Raw genomic sequence first — 23,155 nt, forward strand, 5'->3', positions numbered from 1 at the left:
CGGGTTTTATTAGCTCCATTTCGTCAGTGAGGAAATTAAAGCTCATGGAGATAGAGTGGCTTAGCCAATGTGCGCAGTTAGGGCTGGGCCGGCCAGCGTTCAAACCCGGCTCTCCCTTTGCATTTCCTCCTCACCTCTTCCATGACTCATCCCCTGTGTTAAAATTCTTCATGCACATTCTTTATCTCTTTCTATTACATTGAAAGCTTCAAGAGGCAGTTCTATTCAATTATATTCATGAGCAAATCCTTATAAGACACCAGGCCCCGTCCTCTGCACACAGTAGGTTCTCTCTAAACTCACCCAATGCCGTCATGCAATGACTCTTTATTGAGTCCCTACTATGGGTCAGGCAGGTTCTGCAGAAGGTGCTGAAGAAAGACCCGGTCCCTGTCCTTGTGGAGCTTATGGTCTGGCTAGGGGAACAGGCATAAGAAAACCAACCCAACGAAATTAGGAAGAAGGAACAGGGTTTTGTTTGTTTGTTTGTTTGTTTGTTTCTGCGGTACGCAGGCCTCTCACTGTTGTGGCCTCTCCCGTTGTGGAGCACAGGCTCCGGACGCGCAGGCTCAGCGGCCATGGCTCACGGGCCCAGCCGCTCCGCGGCATGTGGGATCTTCCCGGACCGGGGCACGAACCCGTGTCCCCTGCATCGGCAGGCGGACTCTCAACCACTGTGCCACCAGGGAAGTCCCCAGGGTTTTTTTTTTTTTAATGAGAGGCGACATGAAGGGAACCTACTTTAGACTGGGAGGTGGGGGTGAGGCTTTTTTGTAAGCAGAGACATAAATAAAGGGTAGGTGTTAGCCGTGTGTGTGTGGGGGGGGGGGCGGCGTGGTGATAGTCCAGAGGAAAGAGAGTATGCGAAGGCTAGGAGGTAGGAGAGAAGTGCTAGTCTGAGGAAATTTAAAATGCCAATAGGGCAGGGTGGTGGGTTTGTTCAGTGGACGGATGAATGAAGAGATGGATGGATAGATGGGTAATTGGATGAGGGCGGGGATGGATGGACGGATGAATGGATGGAGAGGAGGCATGGATGGATGAAGGAAATGCAGGATGCAGGGATGGATGATTGTATGTCTATGTGGATGCATGCACAGTTGGATAAGTAGGTAGATGGGTGGATGGATGGGTGGATAGATGGAGAGAGGGAGGCATGGTGGATGGAGGGATGGGTGATTGTGTGCATGTATGTATATATGGCAGGATGGATAGGTGAAGGAAGGGCACAGCTGGCCTTGTCCAAGTTCTGCGGTTGATGCTCTCATTCACGCTTCCATCCCACAGTCTCCCCTCCCTATGGCTCTTAGGGCCCCAGAACCCTCCCAATTCTCCCTACTCCATTTTGCCACATGGGCCTCCTAGGTCAGGGAGTCTCTTCCCTCTGCTCAGGGGGCCCAGCGCACAGGCGTGTATGTCCTGAACACCAGCTGCAAGGGTGGTGCTGAGAAGAAGTCTGCTCAGCCAGCCAGTGCAGGAGAAAGGCTAGAGGGAAGTGCACACTGATGGGGCTGGGGATCCAGGATCTCCTAGGAAAACTCACTCCCACTGAGGTGGAAACAGATAACGGTTTGTCTACTATACTTCCTCTCCAAGATACATGCTTGTTAATATACCACGTTGTTCCTCGCAGCGCTGATCCAACTTTTCCTAAAAATTCCCCCAAGAGCAAAGAAGTATGGGCCTGGGGCACAGCTGGACGTGACCTAAAATTAATTCCTGATGTTTTTGTTATATATTAAAAGGTCTTGTAGGGCTGTGGGGCTTCCCTGGTGGCGCAGTGGTTGAGAGTCCGCCTGCCGATGCAGGGGACACGGGTTCGTGCCCCGGTCCGGGAAGATCCCACATGCCGCGGAGCGGCTGGGCCCGTGAGCCATGGCCGCTGAGCCTGCGCGTCCGGAGCCTCTGCTCCGCAACGGGGGGCCGTGACAGTGAGAGGCCCGCGTACCACAAAAAAAAAAAAAAAAGGTTTTGTAAATTATGCATTCCACTTCAGAATATATTTATTGCTTTTATTTATAAAACATTTTTTATCATGAAATATGTCATGCATAAAAAATAGCGAATATAATTATATGAATAGTTCAAGGAAGAAGAATAGAATGCACGCTCATGTACCCACCAGCCAGTTTAAGGAACAGCACATGAACAAACCTCGTCCCTCTCCCCCACGGCATTCCTCCCATCATATCCCCTCCCTCGCCAGAGGTAATTGCCGTCTTGGATGCTGTGTCAATCATGTCATTGCTTTTTTTTTTCTTTCAAGTTTCACCACACGTAGATGTATCCTCAAACAATTTATTGTTAATTTAGCCTGTTTCTAAGCCCTTTGGGTTATTTTGTATGTCACCTACTGTGATTTGCTTTTTTTTGTGCAACATGTTTTTTGGGAGCTCCATCTCCGTCCTTGTACTTGGTTTAGTCATTTTCATAGCTGCTTGGACGTCCATGTATCAAGATAGCACAATGCTGCTGCAGGCTGGCTTTGTTATCAGTGTTTTGCCGTCCTGCTAACAACAGTCTCATGTGGATCTTCTAGCACGTGTGGCTGAGAGAATCTCTAGAGGATGCACCTAAAGGTGGAACTGCTGGGTTGTAGGTTGTGCAAATGTTAATCATATGAGGTCATGCCAAGCTGTTTTCCTGACATGCACCAATCTGCTAATTCACACACCCACCAGCAGTGGTGAGACTTTGTATTAACACCTTGTCTCGCTAGACTCTTTGGTTTTCGCAATGGGATGGTACTTCCCTGTGGTTGTGCTCGTTTCTTATGAACATGCTGTTTCTCCCTCCAATCAGTTGTATCATGCCTCTGCCTCTAACCATCCATGACTTCCACTGCATCCTGAGTAACACTGAAACGCCCAATCGTATCTTAGAATGTCACCATCTGTCCCCAATGCCTCACCTCCTCTGCCACACTTCCTTCCACATCTCCATTCTACATTCAACATACACACTCAGGTTGAGGATTAAGAAAAATGGGCCCATTGGTGGCACTCTGGACATCAGCTCGAGTCCATGTGACAATGGGTCTGATGCCCTCAGCTCTCATTTTGTACAGGTGGCTGCCAAGCTGCCCAGCAGAACGTGGGGCAGGCCAGACTCCCCAGTGGAGCAGGGGCTCTTGGCCCTCTGATGTGTGGGTGGGCTTATTGCTGGGGCTGGGGGTTCCAAGTCTGAGCCATCCGCCCACCTGGTGAGGGCTGGGATGGGGTCAGGGATGTTGCTCAGGTGAGTAGGACAAAGAGGTGCCCACGGGATCTGGATGCCAACTCCAGAACCATTGCCCAACCCTCTCAGCCATTCAGTCCACTTGCCACATGCCAGAAATTTATGGCGACTTCATAAAAACAGACTCGAGGCGGGGTCAGGAAGGGAGCTGGGGAGGTGGGTGGATATTTTACTGACTTCCCTTTAATTGCTGTAATTAAAAACATGTAAAGAGGGGACTTCCCTGGTGGCGCAGTGGTTAAGAATCCACCTGCCAATGCAGGGGACACGGGTTTGAGCCCTGGTCCGGGAAGATCCCACATGCCGTGGGCCAACTAAGCCTGTGCGCCACAACTACTGAGCCTGCGCTCTAGAGCCCACGAGCCACAACTACTGAGCCCACACGCCACAACTACTGGAGCCCACGCGCCTGGAGCCCGTGCTCCGCAACAAGAGAAGCCGCCGCAATGAGAAGCTCGCGTACCACAATGAAGAGGAGCCCCCGTTTGCCACAACTAGAGAAAACCCGTGCACAGCAACGAAGACCCACCGCAGCCAAAAAGAAAGTAAATAAATAAATTTAATAAAATAAAAAAACATGTAAAGAATCTTTTTGTAATGACTTCGCTATGATCATTAGTGGTTAGCACAGCTGCCTTATTAATTTCTCATTAGAACCCAATTCACAGCCCCTCTTTGGGAGGGGGGGATAAGAGCCAGGGGTGGGGCCTGCCTGGCCTGGCCTGATCCAGTCCCTGTGGAACTGGCTGCTTGAAACCCCAGGACAAAACCCTCCCACCCCAGGAAGCAGAAACAGCCAAGGAGGGAAGATGAGGGGTTTGGAGAAGCAGCCATGCCCCATCCGTCCTCAGAACAGTGAGCAACTGTGTGTCTGTGTAAAAGAAACAGACGGAGGGACAGACAGATGCAGGAGGTCTGCAGGGCACAAATCTGGGAGAGGCCCAGGACTGGGATGGGTGAGGAAGGTGAAAGATTTAAGGAGGTACAGACTGTCAGGGTCCTGCAAGCGCACGCTGAGGCCCTGAGAGGCAGTGCCTCCTTAAATTCTTTTTTTTTTTTTTTTTTTTTTTAAATGATACACGGGCCTCTCACTGTTGTGGCCTCTCCCGTTGCAGAGCACAGGCTCCGGACGCGCAGGCTCAGCGGCCATGGCTCACGGGCCCAACCGCTCCGCGGCATGTGGGATCCTCCCGGACCGGGGCACGGACCCATGTCCCCTGCATCGGCAGGTGGACTCTCAACCACTGCGCCACCAGGGAAGCCCCTCTCCTTAAATTCTGCATCCTCCCTGCCTCACTTGCCTCACCCTAGCCCCAGCCCTGGAGAGCAGAGGTGGCGCCTAGGACCATACCTCCAAAGGTAGACAGAATGAGAAAGGGTGTGAATGTTTATCCCAGGATGCCTTCCCTGGTTGGCCTGGCAGAGAGAAGACGTGTACACTCTGCCACCCCGAGTGTTCTCTGGGCTGGGCGCCATTTATGATGGCTTGTGTGCACTGATTGATGACTTATTGTGACCGCCCGGCCAGGTAGGTACTAATATGAACATTCCCTTTTACACATGAGGAGGCAAAAGCACACAGAAGTTAAGTAATTTGCCCAAGTTCGCACAGCTAGGGAGAGGTGAGGGGGATCTGAACTCAGGGTTCATGGCTGGGTCCATGGCTGGGTTCATGGCTCCACTCTACGGCTGCTGGTGGCAAGGCAGGAGAAAGGAGAGGGTAGAAAGACTGGCTGTGGGAACTTGGGTTGTCCTCTGACCTTTCTTTTAAGAGCCCTTATCTTTTTTGGGGGGGCAGTACCACGAGGCACGTGGGATCTTAGTTCCCATACCCGGGATAGAACCTGCACCCCCTGCAGCGGAAGCACAGAGCCTTAACCACTGGACCGCCAGGGAAGTCCCTCCTCTGACCTTTCTAAGCCTCACTTTCCCCATCTCAAGATGTGGCTCCCTAGACATGCCTTCCTACATCTGAGGCCTGTCCTAGGGACCCACGGAGGGAAGAGTGCACATTTGCACAATTTCACCGGAGGGCAGAGAGTTTTGGAGGCTCTGCTGCATCTCACTAGCATCTCCTTAGGGACGCGGGTGTCCAGCTTGGACCTGTGATTGTGATTGTTCTGAAGGCTCTCGGGCTTGTGCTCATCTTTTCAGGGAAACAGAAGCTGTGCTCCCTTCTCCATCTGCACCCCGGACCCCTACTCCCCAGGTGTCCAGAGCCCTAAGCTAGTCCCCGACTAGACTGGGACTAGAATCCACGGTTTCTCCCTCGCATCCTCCCAGGGGTCATGCCCTGGCACACAAAGAACCCGGAAGCTAATTTTTTGTCTGCTGATAGCAAAGAAAAGGGGTGACGGGTCAAGGCCACCTGGTGGCGTGAGATGGCCTTCAGCCTAGGTGGGGGCCGCATCTACTCACAGGGCTGTCTGGACACGAATTATTACAGTCCAGAGGTGTCCCTCTGATTCTCTTTGACCCCTGGCCCCAGCAGCGACTGCCCTCCCCTCAGCTGGACCCCATTTTGATCTTTCTCTTCTCGCCCTCAGGCAGCAGCGTGGGGAGGTGTGGACTCAGGTCATGGCTTCAGCTTCTGCCTCTGGTGCCTCCTAACTGTGACTTCGGCGAGTCCCCTCAGCCACACCGAGCCTCAGTTTTCTCATCTGTAAATGGGGATGGGGGCTTCCACTCTGCAGGCTGGGATGAGGCGGGGATGGATGGGGGAAGGTGAGTGAGTTTCCCTTCTCTCCCACTGTGGCCACCAGGGCTGGGCGAAACCGCCATCTGTTAAGACGAGTGCTTTTCTCAGCTGTCAGACGGAAGTTTCTAAGGCTCCCCTAACTCTTTTGCTTTAGGGCCCAAAGGGCTGCACAGGGTGCTTTCTGCTTGATGACGCTCTGGAGGACAGAGCTTCAGGCTTGCAAAGTGGCCCGGGGCAGATGAGGCTGGGGTCTCGGCACCGGCCCCCGGATACCAGCTCAGGGAGCTGCACCTGGTGTGTCAGGAAGGGCTGAAGCTGGGTCTCCCCACACCGCCCCTTTGGCCCCTTCGAGGTGCCCCGTGCTCTCTGCCAGGGGCCTGTAACCGCATCTGCACAGCTCAGCAGCAGCAACACCATGTGGCCTGGTGGCCACATGGTGACAACCATGGTTGTCACTGTGTCCAGAAGGTGCCTGGAGCCCAGGGTGACAGGTAGCTCTGAGCAGCAGGGCAGGGATCCCCCTGTGAGAGGTGGTGGAGGGGAAGGGGCCGGGCTGGCCGATGGCCCAGGGGACAGTGGCAGCTCCCTGCTCTGCATTTGGCCAGGACAACTTTTCCCGGAAGCCATTCCATCCTGAGGCCTGTTTCTTCCTTCTTTAAAATGATAATATAGAATATTCATTGTAGCATTTACTCTCACTGAATCAAAGTGTATTATCTGTAGGCATTGGCTAGGTGCATTGGTGGATACGGGCTCAAGGAAGGGCAAAGCCTAGGGGGAGGTAGTACTAGATGCACATTACAGATGAGGAACCTGAGCTGGGTGAGGCTCAGAGAGGGTCAGTCACTTCCCTGGGGTCACACAGTGACTGAGGGCAGAGTTAGGATTCGAATGTGGTCCGTCCAACACGAAAGCCTAACCTCTTCATCAACCGTGCTGCCAGTCATGGTGACAGGCACCCCACAGCCTGCCAACACTGTTAAGCACCCTCCCTCCCAACCCTTCCCCCCTGACTGGACCTCAGCACTGCAGAGTCCCAGGCTCCCTCATGGGTTTGGGCCAGGCCCCCCGCATGTCACCGCTACCTGGGGTCATTCCAGCCGGCATCACCTGGAGTGGTCCAGGACCCTCAGGACCCAGAGAGCCCATATTGTGCGTGTGTGTATATGTGTGTATGTGGGGGGGGGACCCCCACCTCGAGGGTCTGTGACTGGGCAGACAGTTAGGGTGTTGGCTAGCTCGAGTCTCTGCCATCTGCTTTTCACCCCCAGGTCAGTCTGAGCCCTTGTCTGCCACGTGCAGGGAATACCAGGGACACCTGAGTCCTTAACAAAGGCCTCTGCCCTCCATCCGTGCACGGGCTCGCTTGCTCTGCACATGGGCCTGGTCACAACCCATCCCTCTGCTTGGGGGCAGGAGGGTACCTTTGGGTCTGGGGACAGGATCCATACACATGCAGGCCTGGTTTCAAGGGAGCATCCTCATGTGAAAAGGAAGATGCCTATGGTGGGAGAGGGGTCAGGGGGCCGAGTCCTGGGGTCCTGGATCCCTACCACAACCAAGGAAAGAAACATCTCAGCCACACAGACACTGCTCCTCTTCCTTTCTCTTTCTGATTGGCAGAGCCAGCCCAGGGGAGACTCATGTCATCTCTGCGGCTTTCAACTCCAGAAAGTTCTATCGTCTCCTGTGAGCAAAGGCTGTGGAACAGACACTCGCCTGCTTCCCCCGACAGCCTGGACTGATTGGTGTCCTGAAAGGTATTTTCAACTGCACATACACACACATGTTCTCACGTGCACAAAGGTGAACAAAGACGCCGACCAATCCAGACACACATTTGCACAAACACATGCCTGAACCCACACCCACCCTGGAGTGCACACAGTCACACACATGAGCAGTCTCTCTGCGGGCTGACCCACGGCTACCCCTGCACTGCTGGACTCTGGGCACCGGCTAAATGAAGCTCTGTGGGAGCCCTCCAGCTGGCTGCCAGCAGCCCTGATCCATCATTTTAATTCGGGGCTTTTCCACTCCTCTGAGTAAGCTGAGCTGCCTTTAGTGCTGATTTATGGGACAATCGGTCCTCCACTTCTGATTACGGTTGTTTTCCATAATTATTATAAACACTCTTTGCCCTCACTTGAGGTTTTCTTCTCGATTTCTCTCCCCCACTTCTCTCCAAGTAGCAAGCTCTCTCCTGCGCTAAATCTGAGTCAAGCCCCAGTGGGGCCCAGATGAGAGGGTGTCCTTTTTTTTAAAAAAAGGTTTAAGGGCTCATTAAGGCGTTCCACACCCCCGTGGCCCACGGTGCAAACTTGGACCTCTCCTCCTAAAAATCCCAGAATGAAACAGCCCATGATGAGGCTCATTTCTAAGGCAGCTATCTTAGAATGGGGGGCAGGTCTGGGCAGGTCTGGGAAGGGGATACTGAGTCACAGGGGGAGGGGGTGGATTGCCGCGCTGGTCCCTGAGATGCCCTTGGGTTCTTCTCAGGCTTCCCTCTTGTCCTCCATCTGAGGGAGCCCGCTGGGGCTCGGTGGCAGTGGAGGAAGTCTGTTACCCCAAAGGCTCGGCGAGGGTCTATTACCTTACCCTCTGCTTGTCTGGCCCTTTCAGGAACCCTGACTCATCAGGTCCCCTCTCCCTCTTAGAGCTACGGTACCCACACCAGCCATCTCCCAACGCCTCCTGAGACCGTGGAGACCCCCAGGCTGTTACTGCTCCAGGGCTGAGCAAGCTGGAAGATGGAAAAGTTAAGGTCATGGGGGGGCCCTGGGAAATCTGCCAAGAAGAGCCCGGGGAGTCTGCCATGACGAAGACCCCCCAAGTTGGAGGCCAAACCCAGAGGAGTCCCTTGAAGCAGGTGACAGGGCCTCCTTTTCAAAGCAGAAGCAGCATCTAGAGAGTGCTGAACTCATAGCCAGCAGATGTGTGTCACGTGTCAGCAGTGTGGCCTTGAGAGCGCTTGCCACCTCTCTGGGCCTTGGTTCCCAGATGGCGGGAAGGGTCACCATTAGCACCCAGGGAGCGTGGAAAGCCACAGCTGGGATTTGGCTCTGCCCAGCGTGTGGCCGATGGGTGACGACTCTGCAGATCCTCTCCCGCTTCACGCCCTCCTCCCACCCGCCCCAAGTCTGCGTGGTACTCACAGGCCACCTGGACCTCGGTTTGCCGCTGCAGCAGAGCGCCCATCCGATTACGCACGATGCAGCGGTAGAAGCCGGCGTGGGTGCGGTCCAGGCTGGTGATCATGTACCTGGGGGCAGACGAGACAGCCAGTGAGCCAAGTCGGGCAGCTACAGGGATGCAGAGGTCAAACTAGGGTCAGAGGTCAGAGGTCGCCACATCACCCTCTTCCATAATGAAAGGTGCCAGGGAGCCCTTGGCTCTACCATGGGGGTCACAGAAGGGTCTTTATTAATAAGAGGTCCCTCCCAAAGGCTTTTTGCTCAGCTGCCCAGGAAGGAGCCTGCACTTTCCCAAGGACAGGAGATGCTGAGCCTGAGCCCTTGACCGTGGCCGTGACCAGGCCTCCCAGGACTGTTTTGGGTCTGTTGGAGGCGACTGTCCTCCCCTGACTGTGACCTGCATGACTGAGAAAGGTGGGGGCATTTTCTTTAGCCTGGACCAGGGATACGCCATAAATGTTAACTTAAATGGATGTAGGTTTGTCATAAAGCAGAAACTAACACACCATTGTAAAGCAATTATACTCCAATAAAGATGTTAAAATAAATAAGTAAGTAAGTAAATAAATAAATAAATGGAGGCAGGGAAATTTACGTTTTCCCAAACGGTTTGCATCATTCCGTGCTTAGAGTTGCAGACAGCTCCACTGAAGCTCTGTGAAGGGAAAAGGCAAAGCCATCTGGGCAGGGCAGGTTGGCTTTCTGTACGTGTGGGCCCTGGGGCCAGAATGCATGAACCCAAGGAGGCTCTAGGGTATCCTGCCTTGGGAGCACGTCACTGGCCGGAGTGCTGCAGAGTCTGGTGTTGGGGGGAGGGTGGGGGGAGAGCAGGTGTGTGGGGCGCTAACCTGGCTGGGAGGAAAGGAGGAGGCCAGGCAGGTCAGTGCAAGGAGCTTCTGGCAGCGAGACACGGCAGATGATAGGTGCTCTCTGGCATGGAGGGGGCTGGTTCCCCTAGCACCCATCTCGTGATCACCTTTCTGATCCTTGGGCAGTGAATGGCCCAGCAGAGACCTCTGAGGATCCAGGGGCTTGTGCCTAGGAGACTTCCCCTGCCCTTGGGTGTCCTAGGTTTTGCCAGCTGACTTGGTGAACAAGCTTATTGCCACCTGCTCCCAGGCTATGCCAACCCTGGGACAGAGCAACCTTATTTGTAGGATTTGCCAAGTTTTCTTTTACGTGAGTTCTAGCCAGTGTCCATCAGCATCTCACAATGATGAGACAACTACCACTTTCTGAGCACCACCTATGCTTCAGATGCTGTATTCAGTACTTTTCATTCACTTCATTTCATTTCTTTTTTTTTTAGCTGCACCACGTGGCTTGTGGGATCTCAGTTCTCTGACCAGGGATCGAACCTGGGCCCCTGGCAGTGAAAGCGCTGAGTTTTAACCACTGCACCACCAGGGAATTCCCTTCATTCATTTCTTTATTTCACACAGCAGTTCCCAGACTACTGTATATCATGGACCAGTAACACTTAAAAAAATGGGGCCAGACATAAGATTGTATTACGTACGGCCAAGTAAGACCGTTAAAACCAACCAACCAAAAAGCAAGCTGGGAAACAATCAAGCAACCAACCAAACAAACAAAAAGATACAGGCATGGAGAGAAAAAGGAATAGATATGGTCAGTATTTTATCTAAAAAGGACATTTTTGAGATCACAAAAAAAGAAATGTAATCTCAGCGTCAAAGCAATTTTAACACATTTTAAACTGAAATTTTATGCCGCACCCACGACACTAGCTTCACTTTTCTCATTTGACGTGGACAAGTGCAAAATGTCGTGGGTCTGAATTTGAGAGTCTTTCACCTAATCTCCCTGCTAACGCTATGGAGGCAATACTTTTATTAGCTCCCCCTCCCCATTTTAGAGGTGAGGAAATTGAGGTTCAGAAATATCACATCATTGACCTGTGGTCTCACAGGCAGTAAGAGGCAGGGCCAGGGTCCCAAAGAACCTTTCTGACTCCAAGCCCAGCTGCTAACCTGCTCAACACGGACATCCTACCCCAAAGGGCCCCACCTTCCATCCTGGGACTGCACGAGCCCCAGACTCACGGGTGGCTGTGTGCCAAGCCTGCTCTGGCTCTGCATTAATATCCAGAACCTTCTGGCTGTCCAAGTCTCTTATCTCTGCCACCGGCTGAAGCTCTTATCTGTCCTTCGTTACTATGCACAGAGTGATGATGGGGAGATAGCGGGTGCCCAGGCTCTGGCAAATTTCCTATTCTCCCTCTTTACGTCCTCAAGCCCATCACAGGCTCTCTTGCCTCTGACCCATCACTCCCTGGGGGAGGGGGGGGGACAGCTTTGGGTAAACTGTTTGGGTCTTAAAAGTAATGGGGTGACCCAAGAGGAAGATGGAAGGAGAGATTGGCTAGAAAAGCTCTCTATCTTTGAAAATGGAATCAGATATTATTAAAAAGCACCAGGGAGAGGAAAATGAACAGAAATGGCCAAACACAAAAAGATGCTCGGCCTCTGTCACAGTGAAAGAGAGTCCAGTCAAAAACAAGACAATATTCACATATCAGATTGCCAAAAATTTTCTTGTATGATTACACCCATGGCAAGAGGGAGGGGGTAGGGAGGCTGACCTCCGATCGGCTGATGAAAGTGTAAATTGGCCCAGCCTTTGGGGCAGAATCGATCAAAGTAAGAATATTCCAGTCTTTTGACCCAGAGGCTGTACTCCAGGGAGCCGGTCTTTCAGATGTACTTGCAAAAATGTGACAAAAAACAGGTATGAGGATGTTCACTGTGGCTTTGCTTGTAATGGCAGAGATAAACGAACAAAAACCAGAAGCAGCCATCAAAACTGTTCTGTCTCATCCATCAAAAATGGAACTGAATCGACTAATGATGCTGTAGCCACAGAATGAACGAAGGACACCTGTATGGGATGAGACAGAACTGTCTCCAAGATGCACAAAGCACGGAAAGGAAGTCGAAGCTGGAGACCGCGGATGTTTATGGAAATTAAAAACGCGAGAAATAAGCTGAATAGTATCACAGCTGAGTGTTAGGGACATGAGAGATAATGTATTCTTATCACTTGCTAACTTGTTGTTTATTGATACAGGCTACCAAGCCCTTAGTCTAATGTTTAGGATCATGCAAATTGACCCAATAAAAAGAATTTTGAGCTTGTGAGCCAAAAAAAAAAAAAAAAAAAAAGTCAAAGAACAGTGTAAGTGTTATGATACCATGCGGGTAAACTGGAATAGTACATATTTGTATATATCTGCACATGCATAATCATATATACCCTCTAGCATGGACATAAAATTTTTTCGGGATGGATACTCCAAAACATGTGATCTGCCTCTTGGGAGATGTATTAGGAACGCAGAAGGAGGGAAACGTCTACTTTTCGATTTTATGTCTTTCTACGCCATCAGAATGTTCTTTATCGTATGCATATGTTGCTTTTATTTTAAAAATAAAATTAAAAAATGCACTTTGAGCATATAATGTCAGGATATATTATAAAAAAGACACCAGGGACTCATTGGATCTGGGTTCGTTTGCTGATGTCAGTGATGTGTTGTGAAATTTAAACTTTAATAAAAGTTGATTTCTGCAGAAAGCTCTAGTCCATTTGCTTTGGCCAGGAAGTCCCAGGCCCCATCTGGGGTCCCGAGGAAGGCCAGCTGGGTGCAGGTCTGCCCCACCCTGAGGTCAGTAGAGGAGGCCTGGCTCTGGGCCTCCTGTCGGCCCCCACTGTGGGGAGGTGGGCATCCTTCTCTGAGCATCCCTGGCCGGGCAGAGAGCAGGGTGCAGCCCCCCTCCCCGGGCTGTCTCTGGTGTTCCCCTCCCTGCCTGGGAGCACTATTTTTGGCTTGTAAGCAACTGTTATTTAAAGTAACCCTTCTGCCCACTGCCTTTCCTACCAGGGAAACCCGCTTCGCTCCACCCAGATCACCTTGCAGGCGGGTGGAAGAGGCAGTTGGCCAGCATCTGTTTGCAAATCCAGCGCTGCCAGCGCTGTGAGCATACAAGCATCCGAGATAATGACAGTGACACCTCATTATTCCCCCATAGTGCTCCCTCCTGGGCGCTCAGGATGCACTTAGCCTACAGCTCTATCTGTCCCACCCACCTGTGGCTGCTGGCCTGGCAGGAAACCGGATGAGCCCAGCCCTGTCCAGGTCCCTTCCAGAGGCAGGGGGATGGCTGAAATGCCCTGTGCAGGAGGGTGCCCCTATGATCGCCCAAGACAGAGCCTGGTACTGGAGAGTGTGCTGAGGCTTCTGATGTAGGGGAAATTAAGCTTGATTTTCGCTTCTGCACTTTCTTAGGAGTGTGGCCTGGTCAAGTTATAGAACCTTGCAGGCCTCAGTCTTCTCATCTGTAAAATGGGGACAATAATGGCCACCTTTTTTTAAAAATTGAAGTATAGTGGATATACAATATTATATAAATGACAGGTGTACAATATAGTGATTCACAATTTTTAAAGGTTATACTCCATTTACAGTTATAAAATATTGGCTATATCCCCCGTGTTGTACAATATATCCTTGTAGCTTATTTCTCACCTAATAGTTTGTACCTCTCGCTTCTCTACCCCTATACTGACCCTCCCCCCCTTCCCTCTCCCACGGGCAACTGTTTTCTATAGCTGTGAGTCTGTTTCTTTTTTGTTATATTCACTAGTCTATATTCACTAGTTTTGTTACATTCTCTATTTTTTAGATTCCATATATAAGTGATGTCACATAGTACTTGTCTTTCTCTGACTTTACTTAGCATAATGCACTCCAAGTCCATCCATGTTGCTGCAAATGGCAAAATTTCACTCTTTTTATGGCTGAGTAGTATTCCATTGTATGTATGTATATATATATATATATATATATATATATATATATATATATATATACACCACATCTTCTTTATCCATTCATCTATTGATGGACACTTAGGTTGTTTCTATAATGGATGTCCGGGTTGTAAGTCCTGGACTTAAGTGCCTGGCACACGGCAGGTGCTGCACAAATGCTTGTCACACGAGGGAGCAAATATATGAGTCACTGGCGGGGAGTGGAAGGTAGTGGGGTGAGGTCAGGAGGATCAGAGAGGAGGATGAGGCGGGTGAGCAGGAACCTGCTCCCCAGGGTAAGGGCTCCATACCAAGCATCAGGGGACCACAGATTCCCTGGCAAATTCTTTGGCTTCCCCATGGACATGTCCCAGCCACCCACGAAGGATCTGCCACACCCGTCGGTTTCCTCATCCTTCTTCCTGGGCTGCCCCCTTGGCCTCTTGGTCCCAGGGAAACTCTCTTCACCAGCCTGACCTCCTAACCTCTCGGTCACCTGTTTGTACCCTCGTCCTGGCTGACCTGCCATCTCATCCTCCATCCAATGAGGAACAGGCGCAGGGGTGTGGCTCCAGGAAACGGGAACACCTGGATTCACCTGCCTCTAGATCCCCTGCAAAGGACCGCTGATTTACTGATTTATTATAGGAAATATGTTCCTGGGACTCAAAATTCAAAGAATAAAATAAAAAGTACACAGTACACATCTCTTCCATCCCTGTCCCACAGCTGCCTGCTCATTCACACACACACACACACACACACACACACACACACGGAGGAAACCACTGTTAGTTCCTGAGTATCTTTTCAGAATTCTTAGGCGAATGCAAGCGAATGTAAATTCATAAGGTGAGGAATCTCCTGGATGGAAGCAGCTTGGCTTTCCCCCAGTCAGAGGCAGCAGGTGGTGGAGAGAGAGCCTTGGGGGCCAGGGTAGAAAGAAAGGGAGACACAAGAATCCACACTGTCTGCTTTGCTCATCACAGGGGCCCTGATTTAACCTGCGGGACCCCGGTGGCACAGTCCCCTCCTCCGAGATGAAGGGCTGGGCTCAGGGTGGGGGGCACATGACAACAGTGCCGGGAGGAGCTGGGACAGATAACTGGAATTTTAGAGACACAAGACGTACAGGGGAGAAAATACGTGCCTAATAAACGTGGCGTCTTCAGCGTACGAGGAAACACACAACGCCCTTTTTGGTTCGAGTCCTTGAGTGTCACAGTTGATATTTAAAATGATTCTTATTCACATTAAATAAGATATTTCAATTCCACAAAGCTGTCAGGAGCTGATGCGGACACCAGAAATAACAGGCACACTCTCCTTGTGTTGTCCTCGTGAATAAGTCAGACGCCAGAGATGCACGTGCGATGCTCACGGTGGGGAGGGAGCTGAGGGGGAAGGGTGCGTGTGCACATGGGCACACGTGTGTACTCCCACCCCTGTGCACACACACATATTCATGCACACACAGCCCACACACACATTCATGCATATATGTATGTGTACACATACACGTGCAACCCATACCCACAAACTTACACATACACACGTGTGTACTCGTCACACCAATGTCCTCATGTATACTCATGCACGCGTACACACTCACCCGCGTGCACGCACACTCATGCAAGGCACACACTTGGGTATGCACATGCACACAGGTACACTCCTACAAGCCACGTATGCGCACTCCTGCACACACACGTGTGCACACACCAACCCACATGAACACACACTCATTCACTCCTGCAAACACAGTCACACCTGTGCACAAGGGCAACATGCCCAGGTGAACACACGTCCCTGGCCACGCCCATCCGAGGTCACCCAGGTGCACCCAGCCCAGTTCCAGGCCCCTCCCCACTCTTGCCCTCACACGGAGGCCGCAGACACTCTGTGTTTCCTCATTTAGATGCACCCAGGAGAGCGACAGCCACTGCCAGGCAGGTACCCTCCCACCCAAGCCTCACCTTCTAGGGTCTAGGTGGCCCTCAGGACACAGATTTCTGAAACAGTGGTCCCCTGGCTTGTCCTAGGGCTTTTCTCTCCAAAGGCCCTGCATGGGGGAGGGGCGGCCCTGAGGTCTGGGGGGAACAGAGCTTCTGCAGCCAGGCCCCCTCCCTGGGCTCTAGGGCTGAGGCGTGAACCCTCTGCCACCCGCCCACCCGGCCTCTGCTCCTCAGTGACCTGTGCTCGGGGAGGGGGGGCCGCGGGGACCGCCCACAAGCACTGCCGTAGGTGTCCCCGGCCTCCTCCCCTCTTCCCACGGGCTTTCAGGCAATGGCGAGGCACCAACTCCAGGAAGTGTTTGTGCCCGTGTGTGTGTCTTCAGATGCGCCCCTGCCTGCATCAGGGGGACAGCTGCCCCACGAACAGGCCACTGAGGTGCTGGCAGGCTGCACATGCACCCCATCCTGTGGATTTGCTTTTGCAGAGATTCTTCAGGAAAGAAGACAAAACTCTGTGCAGGGTGATTTAAAGGGGAAAGTACATGTACCAGGTAATAATAATAACCATTACCATTACATAATTAACATAATTATTAGTAGTGTAAGAAATGTCCCTGTTCTGAGGGCTTTAACATGCATCAACTCAGTTAATCTCACAATACTGTAGGAGCCTCATGCTGACAGAAACCTCAGTTTATAGATGAGAACACTGGGACTCAGAGTGATCAAGTAACTTGCCTCAGGTCACACAGCTAATAAGTACCTAGTAGCCTGGACAGTCTACACAGAGAGAAGACGAACCTCAACTGGACACACACCTGATAGCTTGGGGTCTCTCCTTGAAGAAGGGTCGTTTTGACCGTCTACACTCTCCCCCTCACACACAGACAGGCTGTGGATGACAGAGGGAAGAGGGGTGCTTCTGAGAATTTAGTCTAGGGCCTGTTAAAGAGGATGCTATTGCTAAGAGTAACGACCTAGAAACAGCGGAGACCCAGGGGAGGGGGCTTGGTTGCTCTGGGTAACTCTTTAGAGGGACTTTTGGTTTTGGAAGGTGGTCAGGTCTGCGACGGCCCAGGACCGGAGCTAAACTGCTGTGTGTGACGGTCCCCAGAGTGCGAGTCTTCCCTTGTCAGCAGCGCTGAGGATCCTGAACTCATGGGGCTGGCGGAGGGGAGAGAGAAAGAGAGAAAGGGATGGAGGGAGGGAGAGAGAGAGAGAGAGACAGACAGACAGAGACGGAGACAGAGAGACACACAGAGACACAGGGCGGGGAGACAGAGAGAGAGGGAGACGGAGACAGAGACACAGACACAGGAAGGGGAGACAGAGAAACAGACAGAGAGGGAGAGAGACAGAGAGGAGAGAGAGGGGAAGGGCCCACCGCCCTGCACAGGGAGTAGATGGGGCCTGAGGACCGCAGGTCGACAGGAAACCCTGGGCTGGGGGGCTGGCAGGGCAATTCAGGAGCCCAGATGTCTGTTCTCTTTTAAGCGGTTTCCATCCTGGGTTGTAAGTCCCCTCCCACACCTTCATTCAGAGTCCTTGCCGCACACAACCGGCTTCTTCTAACGGGGCTTCGGGGATGGAAGGGAGCCGCCATGCTCCCGCTGGAGGAGGGGGTCCTGGGGGGGTGCCCAGGAGCAGAACGGGGGCTGGCCAGGTGGCAGGTGAGGCACAGGACAGGTAAGACCGTCCTCAGAGTCCTGGGAATGCAGGGGGCACCCTGGATTCTTCCCCACACAGCGTGTAGACATTTGTGTAGTAAAGAAGGCAAAGGCCCTTGGAAGCCGGTGGTGGGGTGCGGCGCTTGGGCACGCTGGGTGCCCCCCGTCCCTGGGAGACTGCAGGATGGGTGGAGGGCTGTACCGCAGTGGATGGAAAGGGGGAGGAGCCCCTGCCTCTGATGACAGAACATGGGGGATAAAGTGATGCTGGGTCCGAGGTGCGGGTCTACGCACCCCTTTCTGCCTCAACTCACCCCCTCACCGGTGGACAGGGGTGGCGGGAACTTTTCGAGCGCTGGGTCCCCCCGGCCACAGTGCAGGGGACGAGCAGAGGCACAGGGGGCACAGGCCCTGCTCACACGCACAGGAGTCTGCAGGACCTGCAGCATCCAGGGGACAGCCGGGCATTGGGCTCATAGAGACCCTGCCCCCAGGGAGTACAAAACGCCCCTTGGCCCCAACTCTACCAAACTCCCAGCAGTTTCTAATGAAAACAAGCCACTGTCACCTCTCCACGTGCCTCTCCTCAGCCCGCAGGGAACGTCTCTGGTTTCAGCTCGCATGTTGCGTCCAGGAAGCCTTCCTGCATCTCCCCTGGGCTACCCCAGGGTTGCCCCTGCCAGACCTGGCGCATGTGTCACGATTTAACGTTCTATGTACTTGTATGTGTGTCCCTGAGGCCAGGTCTCGTGTACTGGCTCCACGCTCCTTGAGCATCACTCCTAGTATAACACGTGCTTCAGTGAACACTCTCTGGATGAGTGAATGAAACAGCCGGTACTGAAGGCCAGATCAGGCCCCCGAAAGGGGTCCACATCCTACTTCCCAAAGCCTGGGAATATTTTACCTTACAGGCTATGATGGTTGAATTGGGTACCCCCAGAAGACGTGTTGAAGTCTAACCCCTGATACCTGGAAGGCCCCGGTGAGGTGGTGCAAACCCTAGTTTGTAATGGCGCCCCCCACAGGCATGTGGTATTCTCTAGCAGGGCTCGGTGGCCTTACTTAGGGAGGAAGATGGGTGGAAAGCTAGAGTGACCCAGGGCTGGGGTTCTTCCAGGAAGCCGTAACAGATGGACCACAACGCCAAGGAACTCAAGATCCTGGCAAGATTGAGCCGAGATGATGATGTGACGTGTGGGTTGATTATGGACGATGAGGGCTGAGGGCACAAGGGACAAGAGGCTGGATGGAGCTGGACCAGCGGCACGGGCAGCCTGCGGAACCAGGGCAGAGATGCAGGATCCCGAGCCCCACCCCAGCCCTGCTGAGGCCGGATCTGCATTTAAGATGTTCCCAGGGTGGAACCCTCCTACGCTGTTGCTGGGAATGTAAATTGGTGCAGCCACTATGGAGAACAGTACGGAGGTGCCTCAAAAAACTGAAAACAGAGTTGCCATATAATCCAGCAATTCTACTCCTGGGCATATATCCAGACAAAACTATAATTCGAAAAGATACACGCACCCAGACGTTCGCAGCTGCCCCATTTACAATAGGCAAGACATGGAAGCAACCTAAATGTCCATGAATAGAGAAACAGTTAAGGAAGATGTGGTATATATACACACACACACACACATACATACCCATATATATACAGGAATATTAGCCATAAAAAAGAAATAATGCCATTTGCAGCAACATGGATGGACCTAGAGACTATTATACTAAGTGAAGTAAGTCAGATAGAGAAAGACAAATACCATATGATGTCACTTATATGTGGAATTTAAAGTATGATACAAATGAGTTCATTTGAGCTCAAATCAGTTCGGTATCTACGAAACAGAAACACTCACAGGCGTAGAGAACAGGCTTGTGGTTCTCTATGGGGTGGGGTGGGGTGGGGAGGAATGAATTGGAATTTTGGGTGAGCAGATGCAAACTATTACATACAGAATGGAAAAACAAGGTCCTACTGTATAGCGCAGGAAGCTATATTCAATATCCTGTGATAAACCATAATGGAAAAGAATATGAAAAAGAATATATATAACTGAATCACTTTACTGTACAGCAGAAATTAACACAACATTGTAAATCAACTATACTTCAATAAAATAAATGAAAAAGAAAAAAGATGTTCCCAGAGTGATTCCTAAGTGCGTCGCAGATGGAGACCAGGTCAAGGAGGTGGGTCTAGGACAGGTTCAGTGGGCGATGGGAGGGAGGTTGGGGGTGTGACCATAGGGCGGAAAGTCTGAATTTAACATAGACGTGGCCATCCCACGTGAGGACAAGGGCCAGGGTGTGGGCTCCCCAGTCCTCAGTTTCCTCCTCTGTGAGATGACTCTGATTATTGTCCGATAATGAGACTGATCAGAGTCCCAAAGAATGACAGTCCTGAAGAACCCCGCTTTGGCCTCGGATTTTCACTCCGATCTTAGCTGTGCTACTTGCTAATAAGCAACGGATCTTAGACAAGAGGCCGAACCTCGTTAAGCTGGGGGCACCATTCCTGTGTAACAGGCAAAATAAGGGCAGCTGCTTTCCAGAAAATACGAGTAAGGGCAGTTCTGCTCTAAGGCTTGTTTTGAAAACATGCATTTGTTCCGATGCCATTGATATATTAGGGAACAATCGGAGCATGACTTGAGTTTTGCATCTGCTGTGTGTGCTTCAGTCTGCAAGAAACACTGGGTAAACCCAGAAACCCGCACGCAGCTGAGCGGAGCTGCAGAGTTACCACAATCTGCACACCCGGGAGATATCAGCTCCCATGTGTGTGACGAGCGCACCCACCCACATCTGGTCTTACAACTCTCCTTTCCATTGCAGACAACCCTCCTTCCACCCTGCACAATAACTCACCGGCTGCAACCCACCGATGCCCACTTTCACTAGCAAATTTCAGGCCCTTCGAAAAAGGCCAAGTACCATACTTATTGTAGTCTTTACGCATTTCTTAACCACTGAATGCTCGTGAACCCGAGCAATCATCCTCATGATGCTCCTCTTTTTTTACATACCCCAATGAAGTTTATTTTTTTAAATAAATTTATTTATTTATTATTTATTTTTGGCTGAGTTGGGTCTTCATTGCTGCGTGTGGGCTTTCTCTAGTTGCGGCGAGTGGGGACTACTCTTCGTTGCGGTGCGTGGGCTTCTCACTGCGGTGGCTTCTCTTGTTGCGGAGCACGGACTTCAGTAGTTGTGGCACGCAGGCTTCAGTAGTTGTGGCTCGTGGGCTCTAGAGCGCGGGCTCAGTAGTTGTGGTACGTGGGCTCAGTAGTTGTGGTGCACGGGCTTAGCTGCTCCGTGGCCTGTGGGATCTTCCCGGACCAGGGCTCAAACCCGTGTCCCCTGCATTGGCAGGCTGATTCTTAACCACTGTGCCACCAGGGAAGTCCCCCTAATGAAGTTTTTGAGGGTGGCTCCCTCACCCCATTTCCCCCATTAGTCCTGTGGTTTTTACTGCACGATTTTGCACAGTGCGGTGACTTTTGCAAATGTTTTATACCTAATTTTAGCAGAACTGACTGCCAAGTGCTTAGCTCGGGGTCTGACATTCAACATGCACTCGAGAAATGTGTCTTCATGCGTTTGCCTTCGTTATTAATCATTTGACCCAGAATGGAGTGCCCACAATGATCCAGGCACTGCGTTAGACTCTGAGTGTCAATAGTAATAATACCAACCATAATAATAGCATGACCACCGTCTTCGTGGTATTGGGGTACCCTCAGATCCTTACATTTATTTATTTATTTTATTTTTTGCAGTACGCGGGCCTCTTACTGTTGTGGCCTCTCCCGTTGCGGAGCACAGGCTCCGGACGCACAGGCTCAGCGGCCATGGCTCACGGGCCCAGCCGCTCCGCGGCATGTGGGATCTTCCCGGACCGGGGCACGAACCCGTGTCCCCTGCATCGGCAGGCAGACTCTCAACCACTGCGCCATCAGGGAAGCCCAGATCCTTACATTTAGATGAAATGTTACTGCTTCTGCCATACCTGCTTAGAAAGGTCCTCTTCCCCAGTCCCATGACCAGTCCCTCACTTCCTTCAGCCAGGACCCAACCCTTGGACATCTCATAATCTCAGGGGACAGAAGGGAACAAGGACTTGCTCCTCTTAGGGCAGAAATGACTTTGCCACGGCCCCTTTAATTACCACAAGGGATAACAGCTCATTAATACTAAGGAGGGTGGGGCCAATGTGCATCCGGTGGGCACGGAGTGCAGGTGATGCTGTGAACCCACCAAGCTCTGCCCGACCAGCCCGAGCTTCCTGCATGGCTGAGTCCTGCTCCCTGGTCTTCACCGGACTGCCCATTTCCCCAGGCCAGATGTTTGTGGGATTAATGAATGCTGATTAGGCTGGAGGATGCACCACTGTCCCTCCGCGTTTCCCCCCAGCTTGCCCAGGCAGGTCGAGGGGAGCTGGGAAGAGGCCTCCCCGGCCGTGCTGCAATGCCTGCTGTTGGCAGCTCGGGCGGGGCGGGGTGTGCGGTGAGCTGCCCATTCCCTTCCCGCCCAGCCCTGGCTCAAGGTCGGAATGATGTCCTTCCTCTCTACCTGGGGCGAGGCTTCAGGTGGTGCTGCATCTCTCCTTTCCGAGTCCCAAGGCTCAAGCATCCGGGCAGGGAGGGTGTCCACTCCCCGAGCCCTCCCCTAGCTCCCGGCTCTGGTGTGTCTCTCCCTTTAGGAGAGTCTTGGCTACACTTCCACTGAAGTCAGAAAGCAGGCACCAACAACTACTAGTGTCCAGAGCTGTGCTGGGGGGCTTGGGAGGCAAATGCTCTAGGGTGTGGTGGGCACAGGTGGAGAGGGAGGGTTTTGGAATGTCTGTGTATTTTACTTGCTGTGTGACCTCGGGCAAGTTGCCTAATCTCTCTGTGCCTCCATTTCCTCATCTATGAAATAGGAGTAATAGTAACAATTATAGTAAATAAACCAGGCAGTTCTAACCACTTTACATGTGATAATGCATTTATTCCTCTTTAACTACCCTATGGGGTCAGAATTCATTTTATCCAAATTTGGCAGCTGAAAAAGATGAGGAAAGCAAGGCACAGAGAGGCTAAGTAACTTGCCTAAGATCACACAGCCAGTAGGTGGCCCCTAGATTTTGTGCTCTTTACCATGACACCATGGTCCCTACCTGAAGGCACATTGTGAGGATGACATAATACCTGTCACGCGCTTATTTGGACAGGGCCTGGCATGAGGCATCTGGTAAGCACACGCCAAGAGTTAGCTGCCACTGGGATTATTCACGTTCTTCTTATTCGCTCAGTGTGTCCTGAGGGAAAGGAGCACTGCCCTAAGCCCCCTCTAACAGCTGCCTAATACCAGGCCCAACGCTTCTGCTCAGCAAGTTAGCCTGAGCAGCAGCGTCTGAGCTGCAGCTGCCACGACATCCAGTGTCAGCAGCTGCGACGGAGGCCGCCCTGAGCCCAAGGGTCAGAGCCAGCCCCCCGCTTCTCTGTCCTTCCCGACATCTGCTCAGACCCTGGGCAGGGGGCCCCACAAACAAGCCCACCGGCCCTGACAGTTCTGGCCTTGGTC

The 23,155-nt window shown here is 52.0% G+C and overlaps 1 protein-coding gene across 3 annotated transcripts in view; it reads right to left on the reverse strand.

The window, feature by feature from the left end:
- Positions 1-23,155, reverse strand: part of SDK2 (sidekick cell adhesion molecule 2) — a 263,209-nt gene that overhangs the window by 102,280 nt on the left and 137,774 nt on the right. For all 3 annotated transcript variants that reach the window (XM_081220352.1, XM_081220351.1, XM_081220350.1), the window contains exon 3: positions 9,091-9,197. In XM_081220352.1, coding sequence (XP_081076478.1) covers positions 9,091-9,197 — 107 coding nt within the window. The remainder of the gene's footprint in view (positions 1-9,090; positions 9,198-23,155) is intronic.

Source organism: Mesoplodon bidens, assembly GCF_964165515.1.
Source record: "Mesoplodon bidens genome assembly, chromosome: 19".
NCBI classification, from domain to species: Eukaryota; Metazoa; Chordata; class Mammalia; order Artiodactyla; family Ziphiidae; genus Mesoplodon; species Mesoplodon bidens.